Source organism: Vidua macroura, chromosome Z (assembly GCF_024509145.1).
Source record: "Vidua macroura isolate BioBank_ID:100142 chromosome Z, ASM2450914v1, whole genome shotgun sequence".
Classification (NCBI taxonomy): Eukaryota; Metazoa; Chordata; class Aves; order Passeriformes; family Viduidae; genus Vidua; species Vidua macroura.
The window spans coordinates 12,644,604-12,657,750 of NC_071611.1; the positions used below are offsets into that span (position 1 = coordinate 12,644,604).

The window sequence follows — 13,147 nt, forward strand, 5'->3', positions numbered from 1 at the left end:
GACTGAGCAGAATGTAGTGCTCTTCAGGCAGTAGGTGGTGAAGCTTCAAGTGCATGGCATCCATAATACTTATTTACAGTGGGTCTGTGTAGGTTAAGGAGCAACTGGATGACCTTGGGCAAACACCTAACCCACTGCCAAGGTGTTTGTTCTGTTTCAAAGTGTTCCTCAGACAGAAGAAGCTGCTGCTTAGAAAATACTGTGCTTTATGGCTGCCTTGGAATTCATTTGGCATTTCAGTGTTAGAGGTGGGATGCTGGGAAAGGTGGATTTTGGGGCCAATAAAGTTGAAATTCCTGCCTCCTTAGTGCTTTTCCCTCTGTTACCCTAAAATACAGTTGTTCAACTTGTTTCAAAGCTTGCTTTGAAACCCTGGGAAGTGATACCCTAGGGAAGTGGTGCATGGGACTGATTTCCTGAATTCTGCATTCTATGGCTGAAGAAGAGCATGTGTCTCACTCAGGAGCCTGAAGTGGTAGGGTGAGCATGTATGTGCCTGTGCACCATTTTGCATAAAATTCAAAATTTGCTTTTCTTGTGACACATAGACAAATACCCTGCAGAGATGCTGTTTGTTTTCCATCTCTAGTTTAAGAGTAGGGAGAACTGTTTTGCTGGAAAGCCGTGCATTTGTCAAAAAGAAGACATCAGCCAAGTTGGTATCGTTTCATCCACTGTAATACAGGAATGCCTCTGATGTGGTGGCAGGGAAGAGAGGGAAAGCTTAATTCTCCTCACTAATAACCTTTATTGGAAGAAGCTGTCTGGGATCAGAGGTTATTCTACAGACGGATATGGAATATAAGAAAAGACAGCTTCTGAGTGCATTTTTGTTTGTGTGTATCTATATCCATGTATAAATGTGTTTTGTATGTTCATATCTTGTGTATACATGGTATGAAGGTATATACAGGACATATACATATATCCATGTTTTTTGGCTCCATGGATTGCAGTGCAGTGCAGTCCTGGGAGGAAGACAAGTAATGAATTCACTCTTTCTGATGGTGGGAAGCTTGCTCCTTGAACTGAACTTTATTTATTTTGTGAGGATTAGTGGCTAGTATTTACCTACTTAGGAGGAATTAATGTAAATCCAAATCCTGAGACTCTCAACTCGCTTTACAAGCATTTTACAAACTCTATAACTAACTAGAGATCTTTGAGTCGTAAATAAGATTTTTCTTAGTTCTTGCTGTTCTTAAAGAAAAATTAAAATGCTTTCGGCAGTTGAGTAGGAATGATTGGTCCCTCTCAAACCTCCCACTTTTTGAGGAAGAAATTATGGTTCTTTTGGCTGTAGAAGAAACTTACATATGAGGCATACTTACACAATCTGGACTTCTAACCAAGAGCAAGTCGCAAGTAACATTTGAGACCCATCATAATTGCAGTTAATCTCTGCTCACTGTGTCTTATTACTCTGCTGATAAAATATGGAATAATTACAGTACTGATTTACTTTCATACCAAAACAAAACACCGATAAGGTATTTGCCCCGTTAAAATCATTGTCACTAGCAGTGCAGTAATCACTTTGAGTTAAATCTCAAAGTGGTAGAACTCTCTCTATGCTACTTGAAGGATGAGGGCACAGAACATCGTTAGTCTAAGCCTGTTATACTATGTGGGCTCACCATTCACTGACGCAGTGTAATTCTAGAAAATTACTGTTGTAATTATTTTGTTAGGTCTGAATATGTATAAAACACTACTGTCACTGGTCTACTTTTAAAAAACATGCTTGAATTTTTAAATATCAGTGTAAGATTTAGGAAATAGCTTCTGGAAGTCCATACAGAAGTAGAATGATGAGATCAAGTAGTCTTACATGAACATTTGACAACAACAGTTCAGGAGTGCAAAAAGGCTGTTTCTAATCTGTATATTCTATGTGGTTGTTATTCAGTACTTGTAGCTTCTGGGATGTACAGAGCCACAGAAGTCTCTTTGAAGAACATAACAGGACAACAATATTTTTAATATTTCTGAACTCCATGAGTATGATTTTGCAGTTGGTATTGTTCTTTGGATTTACATAAATCTTCTCCATCCCAAATCTTGTTTTACTGAGAAGGGCCAAGATTTGTTCATTCTATGTGAAGCATGTCACTGTCCTTTTGTTCAGTATCTTTTAACACTGGTCACAGCTGCTCTCTGGTCCCCTTCCTCTGGGAAAATTTCAATTCCCAGCACAGTCTTTTGATACGAAGTACCTGTTGGTATGCAGGGAGTCAACTCCACTCAGAAGGAGTTACAGTAGTCTGTAGGAGAGAGTAGAAAGGTACCTTTTTCTTTTCACTGAAGGCTTATATGTATTTTGGTTTTTGTATTTTTTTTTCAACCCAAACAGTGTTACATCTTCTAGTTTTGGAAAAGCTTTGAGGTAAGGAAGCACTGCCTCATGTCCCATATTTGCTGTAGCACAATATTACTAAATGAGCAAGGGAAATCAGTGTGCTTCCTCATATTCCTCATAACTGGTACAGCAGAAGTCTAGAAGATCACCTCTGTTCAAAATATATTTTCACATGGTAGGAAGGAAAAAAAAAGGATGGTCTGAGGCTAGCTGAACTAGAGAGAAGGAATGTAGAGTATATGTAGTTTGAAGTTAACTACCTCTTCACAGCTAAATGAATGGACCAGAAGTCAGATGGTGCATTAGATATACCTGTGGAAGTTTTATATTAATATTCTAATATCATATGATTTTGCTTTGCTTACATTGGGTTACTATTTGGGTTTTAGTTAAATGTAAAGTGACAGGAAGTGAGTAAAGTGAAGTGCAAGTCCTGTCATTTCACAGGGCTTTTCTTCTCCAATCGACTTGCTGTTGCCTAGTACCTGTAACAGTAATTTTGTATTCATGTGTATCAAATACCACCCTCTTGTGCTTAATCTTTAAGAAACTAACTTGGCAATTTTGGTGGTTTTGAAGGCAGAACTGCACCATGTGATGGTGTGCATGTCCTTGTGTCCTCTGCGACAAAACAGAATCTAGATTGCTTTTAGTACAGGCTGTGAAGCAAGATTGAGTCTCAGATCTTTGGCAGAACCACTCTGTAGAAACAGAGGTGGTTTTTTAGGATTTGGATTTTGTTGGGTGCATGGGTTGTTCATTTCTTTGGTTGGGTGGTTTTTGTTTGGGGTTCTTTTGTTGATTGGGTAGGGTTTTTTATGTTTATTGAGGAAAATTGCAGTTTCTGAATGGAATTCCATTTATTGAGAAATAGATTTCAATGAACAATATCTCCTCAATTTTGAGCTTGAAATTTGTTGTAAGGCTTACTTAATTGATGCGCCTCCACTGAAGTATACATGAGTGTGCAACACAATGATCAACCTTAAAGAGAAATATTTCCTTAAAAACCTTATTTATGAACTTTTTCCTCACACACTATTATGTGTTTTAGCTGTTAGTCTCTTGGCCTGGAACCAAAAAGCCTTTTTCTGGCAAGTTCTTATGTTTTAACACCAGCTGGCGTCTAAATATCATGCAGACTCTTAGTCTCCCCACATCTGCTAGATTTTTGAAGAAAACTCTGTGTTGAGATAAGAACACTTTGATAACTGAGAGGAATAAAACCCAAGAGAAATAAGACATACACAATCCAATTGCTCAGCACCTGCTGTCTGATGCCCAACTGTTGTGATGCACTGAATAGCTTATTTAGTAGTTGTTTTGCACTGGGTGATTGGGAATTTGCACTGAGTAGTTTTTGTATTGCACCATGGAGTTTATGTCACATTGGTCTATTCCACACATCTTTCCCCTCCCCGCTAAGCTTCAGGTATGGTGGTCTCTCCCTGACCTGCTCCCTCTTCCCTTTCTCCTCACCTGTGTCCCATTGGATGTGGCTTCCCAGTTCTGCCCCACCCCTTTTCCCTGAGCTCAAAACCCCCCTGGACGACACCTTTGGTCTCTTTTTCTTCTGGATGCCACCAGACGCCTCAGCCTGTTACCCACTGAGGCGTCACCTGGATCCGAGGTGGCTCCTTATAATAAACAGGATTTGAGTCCCAAAGAGAAGAGGATTCCTACGGTCCCCTGGCAGCTATCGATGCCTCCTGGCCAGCTCCCCCAGTTTATGTCCCAATGTTCTGTGGTAAGGAATGTCCCTTTGGCCAGTTTGGGATGCCTGACAGAGCTTCCTTCTGGTTTCTTGTACACCTGCTGGCTGGCAGGGCATGGGAAACGGGCAAATCCTTGCCTTAGCGTAAGCACTACTGAGCAGTAACTAAAACATCAGTGTGTTGCCAGCATTATTCTCATATTAATGCCAGAGTAGTGGTGGGGAGTCGTGGGAGCATGCAAGACAGAAACACTCTTTCTCTTTGCTGGAAGGACTTAAATCAGTTTGAATTAATCATTAAATGAGTGCCCTGCTTTCCCCTGATTAATTATAAATGTCCGTTTCTGCATGTGTAAATCTTACCTTCCCATCTTGCTTTATTCACAGTTGGTTTTGTTCTTATCAGATGAGTTACTGATCCTGTGGATTATCTTTGTCTCCTTTGTGCTATATTTGTGTAAGCAAAGCCCTTTTTTTCTTAAGTTTTAGTGTTTATGCTTATCAAACTATTTGCTTTCTTTTTTCTGTTGAAATTATGCTTTTATATACATGCTCATTATGCTTTTACATACACCACGTACAGTCAGTGTTAGAAAGGACGTATGTCAGTTCAGTGTGCTTGGGTTAGCTTGGTTCTTGATAGTAGCAAATGCTGGAGGAGTTACTGTAGTAATTCGTCCAAGGAATATGTGTATGGAGAATACTGTTTGGCATTATTCAGATCATATGCATTTACATAGTCCAAAGTATGTGCTCAAAACGAATACTTCAAATAATTTATCTCAAAGCTTCCTCATGCATATTTCTCCATTATGTTTTATTATTTTTAAACAGTAACTTTGTGTTTCTTAAGTGGAATAATACTTATGTAGACATGTTCTATGGTGAATAATAAACAAGTCTTTGGCTGCTATCATTAAAAAATTTGCTGTACAGCTGGAGCAATTTGTTTCCCACACTACTGGTGGAAGTGTGACTTCTGAGTTTTGATGTCTGAAGCATTGTCTGTCCACAGCATTGTCTCCAGTCAAAAGACTTGTTTTTTTTCCTCTTTTGGTAGTCATAAGGACTTCTGTGCAAACATGTTTACAAATAGAATAAGCTGGTTCTGTATCACAGATTTACTGTATAACAGAATATCAGATTTTGATACGGTGACAGGGTGATTTTAAAAGCTGGATTTTTTGCTCCTGGGGATTAAAGCTATTGTTTAGTGGGCTAAATGAAGTTTAAAATGTGAGTTTCTTTCTAGAACTGAATATTGGCATGTATCTTTTGAGTACTTCCCAGCAGTTTTCATTCTTGATCTGCATAAAACCCCAAAAGTAAATAATGTTTGCTTAATTTACAGCCACAAGGTGAAAATTAGTTAACACTTGAATTATAGGAGGAGGAATGGAAGACCTAATATTATTGACTTAGTAGATTGGAAGCTGGCAGTTGCAGTACTGTGCTGTAAATTATTAAACAGTATTTCCTGCTCAAGTTAAACAGCTAACTAGGATTTAACAGGTTTTTACCTGGACTGTTGCCCACACATTCAAGGAGATAGGTGTGGCATTGCCAAAAGAAAGCTTTATATGCAATCTGTAAAGACCAAGGCAAAGCCTTATCTCAGCCAAGGAGCAATTTCTTTTTTTCCCTGTTGTGATTCAAAGAGACTTTTTTAATGTGGGAAGTAATTTTTTTACTTGAGCTGATCACAGTTATTATTGTCCTAATGTACAAAACATATAACACTTGTATATTTTACTGTCACATAAGTGACACCTGGCATTTAGGTGTTTAAGGACATCCCCATCCCCATTCACTCCCACTCTTCCCCCCTTCCCCCCAATAAATAGAACCAAAACCAGCAAAGCCCCACAAAAAAACTGTAATAAATTTATAAATTGCTCTATCAAACTGATTTTTCTAGTCCACTGACAGTTTCTGGTAATGGCCAATGCTGTGTTTTCCTGAAGGTGATAATCCTGGAACAACCTGACTACATTGTCCACACATTAGCAAAACTTGGAGTTTCCAGTGAAACATTAATTTCCTTTCCACAAACCAGTGAAAACAAATTAATTTATTATTTACCTATCCTATGAGAAAGGAGAGGGAGAGATGTTAAACAATCCTACATATAAGTTGTTACTGTTTTTTGAGTTTCTTTTTACTTGAGCATGATTTTTTTTTCCTCAGGGTTTCACAGTGGTGTTCACAAAACAGCTGTACATATAGAATGGTGTAGAAAGACTTAGCAACAGCTGAATGACCACCTCTGTCAAGTTACTACTCTGCTGGGTGCTGTTCTACTCAGATTTATTGAATGCTGCACTCATGTAATCAGCTGGCTCTTATTACTGTAGCCTTGGGAAGAAAGACACCAACAATGCTGTCAGTGTTTCAGGGTGACTTGGGCAGACAGAGTGGATGCTGTTCCTTCTTTTTGGGTGTGGACATACACACACCTCAGTACTAGAGCAGAAACTTTGGGAAAGAGGGGAGTTGATTTTTCTGGGACCCTTGAAGAACCTTGAAGTTTCCCAGGACAAGGATAATAAGGGACAATGAAGCCTGAGAAATACCTTCCTAAGACGGGACTGGATGGTTTCTGAAGAGTCAGTGGATGTCTTTTTTGTATTCTTAAGAATGTTTCTGCATCAGACTTGCTAAATGTTGAATATGAATCTTGAGTTATCCTGACATCTGGCTCAAAAGAATAATTTTACTTAGCTGTGACTTGACGTAGTTTTCAGGTGTTTTGGGGAATGTGTGTATATGAAATGGTAGATCGAGATTGATTAAAGAATAGACAAAATGTGTTGTGTTCTTATTCTTTGTTTGTACGGTAGAACAAAGTGAAGGAGTGGAAGAAGGCCACTCCAACATGAAAGCAATCAATAAGATAGGTAGAAAAGGGATACAATGCAAGGCTTTCATGGAGTTGCTTTATACTGAATGATTAATGCTTTCATAGCTCATCTTTGCATGCCTGAATGCAGGTGTATTGATTCCTCAGTGAGGGTAATTGATAGTGAGCTGTGATGTTGTATTCTTCCTTCAAGAGATAAATACAGTAAGTCTGACTGTGACTCCAGTTGTGAGATACAGTTAGAATAAAGTGACAAGCAATTTTAGTATCTATAAATTCCTTTAAGTTCTTCCTATTTTCATTTTTGCAGTGATATCTTCCCCCACTCCCCTATACTGGAAAATCTGGGTGAAAATGAATATTTGTTGTTTGCAATAGGAGATTTCTAAAGCAGCTAAAAGGTTTTGTTGAACTGTGACACTGTCACAACTGTGGCACACAAAAAGTAGATCTTGTTACAAGTGCTTTGATAGGTGTTGTTTATAATGGTAATACAGGTCCTTTGCAATTAAAACACTGTTTTTTGTTCTGTTTCTTTCAGGCAGTGCTGATGAGTAACATCACAGTAAATGATCGATTGATTCAGAGTTTACGAGGTATGTTGTGGTAGCTCTGTGACTCTCTCTGATATTGATTTTTAGGCCCCCTGTTTTTAAGACTTGAATTACTCTGTGGCCTTTTGAGAATGCTGCCTTTCTTCAAGTCAGCTGGTACAGGAGCTGCCATGACTTAGATACTTCATCTGCATAGCTCCAGTTAAGTGTCAGACTAATCTGCGTCAATAGTAGGAGGATTTGTCCATGTTGTGCTTGATGTAGTACTCTTGACTCTTATGATATAATATGAATAGAACTAATTTAATATATTTTTCCTTCATTTTACCTGGCAACATATTCTTGCATTTTTCCCTGAGGTGTGGGGTCATGCATTTTAGCACCAGAGGAATTCACAAATCTATATTAAATAAAAAAAGTCAGTCTAATTAATTTCTATTCATGGTAGTGCTTCAAAATTGTTAGCAATGTATTCTAGAGGTACTTGGGAATTAATCCTATAAAGAAGTAAGTATGTCGTGGTATTGTCTTCTGGTGCCCTCTCACAGAGGCTTCTATCAGGAAGAAAATTAAATCATAGATGCCTCTGTTGCTAAGGAACATGGGTATAAATTGCATATTATTCAGGGAAGCATTGCAAGCTTGTCTATATGACTGATAAATGTGAATGCTATTTCATATTGTGTTCTGATTATGATTTCACAGATGTAAAGATTTTCCAGACTGCAACTTAGCAGGGTTTGCAAATCAGATCTTTGTATTCCTTAAGAGGAAAAGTAGGTAAAAATATGTATTACACTGTTTTGCCAATATATTATACTGAGAGGTTATTCTTACCACATCCTGTGCATCCTTGTTGAATAAATTGAACAATTATACATGCATTTGTGTATGAAATGCAGTTTGCATGACAGATGAATTAATTTAGCATTGTTGTTATAGATTTGTTTCTTGATGTTTCTAGTTTAGAATCTGTACATATATGTGTATTTTAATCCTGCTTTGACCAGAACACTTGAAAGAGTTACAGATGGAATATGGAAAGCTACAGCTGGATGTTTACTCGTTTCAGAAGAACCAGACTAACCTTCAGAGGAAGTTCTCATATGATCTGTAAGTATGTTCTTTAGGAAAGATGACTTCCCAAATTAGAGGTGACTTGGTTACAACCCAGAGTACTCTTGTGTTAGCTATAGCTCTGTTAGTAAATACACATTTTTGAAGTGAAGATAACATCTGACTCACCTAAAACTGCTCACAGTTGATCTTGGAGAGGAGCATTAACTTTCCAGTGTTTTTCATCTCTGTGCCCAGACACTTCTTGATGTTCCTTCTATTGCAAGAGGATAAGTGTAGCAATATTATCACTTAAGAATTGTGTGGGGAAAACTGAAACATGAAGAGGTTAATCTGTGAAGAATTTTGAATTAAGATAGGAGAATACCTGATGAGAAGCTGTACGTTACAGAGCTGAAGAGGTCTTGGGAGCTTCTTGGACGATCAGACTCATGTGTTCTGCTTTACGTGACATACCTAGTCATGGCTTTTTCTTGAGATTTCCCACTGAATTTTAAAGCATGGATAACTGAATGAAAGTACTTACAGTACTTTCAGTATCCTTACACTAAATACACATTTCTGGTATTTCTATGAATTTCTCCTCAGTTCTTTCTGCTCAGTAATATTCTTGTTTCTTCTACCTGCCTTCACAATCTGTAGTATCTTCCAGTGACAATGCATTATTTTTCTTGGCCCTGGTTGGCTCCCGAACACCCGGCTTTGGGCGCCTCGGCTTCTCGTCGGGGCTGGCGCTTGTCACGATTCCTGGGCACTTCTGTTCCTGGCCCCGCTTTGCCGTCAGCGCGAGGGAGAAAAAAAAGAGGCAAGGAAATTGTCCAAATCTGTCTGCGTGGAGGCTGGAGGCTTTAATGGCCGTGGGAGCTGCAATGGAGAAGCCGCAGACTGCTCCCAACTCCGCGTGGATGAAAATGGCCCCGAGACTGGCGAGCCCCGGGATGATATAGGAGTGGGACAGGGAGGGTGAGGGCCCTCCCACCCAATGGGGGGCAGGCGCCGTGGTGATGACATAGACCACGGCGACCAACGGGAACGTGGCAGGGGCGGACACGGGGCCTTGGGGCGAGTGGGGTCGCGGGAATGGGGTGACGGACACAGAATTCTCAGGACTGGACAGGGGAGTGGTTACAAGAGTGGCGGGGGGAAGCTCCAATGGCAGGCAGCCTGGAGCAAGCCACCGTGGGGGGCGGAAACATGGATGCACAGGGTACACAGGACTCGGCTAGCTAACATAGATCAGAACCCCTAATCTGAACCCAAACCCGGGATGCAACATCTTCCCCTTGTGCATAGATATAAAAAAGCAATAGAATTTGCTGCTTGCATGTTCTCATAATTATGTTCCATCAAGAATGTAATTGTCATAGGTATTTTTTCAGCAGCCATTGTTTAGCCAGGTTTTTTAGGAATTATAACTGAAAGTGGAACATGACACTCAAAGAACTTGAATTCTGCAGGCTACACTTGAAGTAAGTTTTTTTTTTTTTTTCATTTTAGAATTAAAGATTAATGTTAGTGATACTACTGATTACCAGTTGGTTGTGAGCTTTTTTTGGGTTATTATTCATGTAATAAAGATGACCTAGATGGATTATATTAGTGGAGAATTTAAGATTTATAACAAAAAAGTAGATAGAAGTTGGAAACTTTAGTTTGTACCTGCCTTTCAATAAACTGTGTTGCGTATGTGGGTGTTAAGTGGCCTTTTCCCCCTCTGTGTTTGTAGTGTACCATGGTTGTTAAGGACAGTCTGTTGGCTGTTCAGTTAAATGACAGACCTGAGACCCATGTACCTCTGTTGATAGTTCTGCGCTAGTCAGTGAATCTGTTTTCCAGTGTCTTCTTCTACGTCTGAGATCAGCAGGAACAAATAGATCTGCACAAATATATCTATCTGCTGGATAGTAATGCTCCACATGAGAGGTACACCTGTTAAGCACTGGATTGATGTATACATACAGGGAAGTGATACATGGCAAATGTATTTAGTCTGGCTTAGGAAAACCTGGAGGTTTATCACCCGTGTCTGGTGAAGTGTTTATAAGCATGGTTCTGTTGAGGAAATCCCTGACAGAGCACCCCTGCTTGTGGTAGTGTACCATAAAGAATCCCTCTTTGTTTAACAGAGCAAGGTTGTATTCAGACAGCATAGCTCCAAGGTCTGGCTGGCTCAAGGTTAAGAGCTAAGCATGACACAGTGGTAAAGTTGGGCTTCCTTTTATGAGGGTAAGTGTAGAGATAGGTGTGGTAAATCAGCCATGTGGTAGTTGAACAGGGACTCAGCTGATCTGCTTCTGGTTGAACCATGAGGCAGGTGCATCATTTCCTGCAGAGCCTCCATGGGAATATGTAAAAGTAGTTATCTCAGCCAAGGAGCAATGCTGTCTTCACTAGCTTTGCTGCAAAATACTTAAAGGTTCATTTTCTATTTCTAGACTGTTTTTGTGAGAGTACAAGTAAGGAAAAACAAACTTTGGACTTAAATTTTCGTAAAATAATTTATTGCTTCAGTACTTTGCAGTGTTCACACAGTCCTAGCAGGAACATGTATTTTTAAAACATTGCTTGTTGTGTACCTTTAGGGAGGATGTTGGAATGTTAGTATTTCTCTGCTAAACTAACATACACAACTAACTTTACATTGTGTTTAGGTAATTGCAGAAATGGATATTTGATTGTGCTTGGCTACATATGTTCTTGTTTTGCCGCCATGCCCACCCTGAAGCTCCCTGGCTTTGCCTGCCCGGCAGAAGCACGGTCAGCTGTGCGGGACACTCCCCTGTGTCTCGAGGAGAGTCGGGGAGTGGCTAAGACAGAGCGCTTCGCTGTCTGCCTTGTATGGAGGAGAGGTGACATCCAAGGAGGCAATAAGGGAGCTGACTCAAGGCTGGGGAAAAAGTCTCAGGTTTAATCCACGCTCCAAGGAGCTCCAAGCTCCAGAGTATCCAACAGCTGAGAGTAGCCTCGAGGCTCTTGCAACATCTCAAATACGGGAGCAGTAACAAGGGGGAAGGGACGCCCATTAACCAATGGGGGGATCTGGGGGAGTGGAAGGCAGAAGGACAGACAGACACATAAACCAATGGGTGATGTTTAAGGGAGGGACCCTCGCCCTTGTCCAATCACTTGATGCCCGAGGTGGAAGATTCTGGAAGAGTGGGATGGGGAGCAGAGTGATGGACAGGGTGCCAGGGAGAGCATTTTCAGGGAGATTGGCGTTGAGGGAAAGGCGGGAAAGCTCAGGGTGGAACCGTTGGGAGAAAATGGGGGGTGAAGGGGCAAACCATTACAGAACGGTTACAGAAATATAAAAACACAATACCACACTCTTTGCTATATGCTCACTTAATACTGTCAATTTAAATGCTTACAAATAGCCTTTTCCCAATGTGATTGTGGGCTTGGAAAAATAAGAATTGTTAGAAAGCCTCCAAATGTTATTTTTAATCTGCCTTCCTTCCTCCCTTCCCAGTTAGGAATAAACTACTGTGTTGCCTCTCTGTTCATCTGCCTTGCCAGGAAGGGGCATTAGACCTGATTATGTGCTTCTTCGTTTTACCTGGATTTGCATGGATGAAGGTTTTGCACCTTAGGCAGCAAGTATACTATGTCCAGTTCAAAAATAGACCATATTATTTGTATAAAAATAATGAAAATGTTATAAAAAGATTACAGAAGTCAAATGTCTTTTTCAAACGGCACATTGTAAATCACTTTTTTTAAATATTCAGTTACTATTCTGTAGAAGACAGTGGTAAAAGCAGCTGTGCATATGGAATGCATAAGAACAAAATTTGTAATCTTGGAGGAAAAAAAATATCATTATTTCTTCTTGTACCTGAGCCTTGAAGTTTTATCTTAGCATTTTTTGGAACAAGCTAAGCGTTTTCCATGCAGAAGCCAGCAGGAGCTATCTGGCCTTACTGGTGTTGTGTGCAAAAGGAGCGTGCATTCCTCAGCAGTTGACTTCACAATGTACCCTTGGTGTACACTGTGCCCAGTGCTGTCTGATCATGGTTAGAGCTTCTTCAGCAAAGGCTCAGTGGCATACCGACCCTTCTCTTCTGCAGGACCCAGAGTGAAACAGAAGCCTCTGGACTCATCTTTTGAAATCGTTACTGAATACATTCCAATATTCAAATGCATTTTTGTTCCTAAGAGCTTTGTTTGTTACTTAGAAATCTCACTGTGTGTAAAAAGTGTGATAATTAGTGTGATATTTGCAGATCTGACAAGTGCAAGAGTGTGAGTGCAAGAGTGTGAGTGCAACCCTCTTTTGGTAGGGTTGAAACGAGGAGATGGTAGATGCTCCTGGAGAGCAAAGGTACTCTGTCATGGTGGGCATACGCAAATCTAGCAGCCTAGAGGGGGAGAGGCTGCGCATCTGTTCCTGTGCATGCAGAGCATATCTGTACATGGCCAAGTATGCAGAACACGTGAAGCATGAGCACACACAATAATCTCCTGAGAGTGTCTGATACTCCAAAACATGCTCTGGGGTTGGACTAGATGGGCTGTCCTTCCTTATGCCTTCGTAGTTTGGGCTCTTCTCCACCTTTGTGCCTCTTGGAGCTCTTTGTGCC

General features: G+C 40.3%; 1 protein-coding gene across 2 annotated transcripts in view; it reads left to right on the top strand.

Moving 5' to 3' along the window:
• GOLM1 (golgi membrane protein 1) overlaps positions 1-13,147 on the top strand; it is a 38,574-nt gene that overhangs the window by 12,041 nt on the left and 13,386 nt on the right. For both annotated transcript variants that reach the window (XM_054002630.1, XM_054002631.1), the window contains 2 exons: positions 7,475-7,529; positions 8,498-8,600. In XM_054002630.1, the coding sequence (XP_053858605.1) occupies positions 7,475-7,529; positions 8,498-8,600 (158 nt within the window). The remainder of the gene's footprint in view (positions 1-7,474; positions 7,530-8,497; positions 8,601-13,147) is intronic.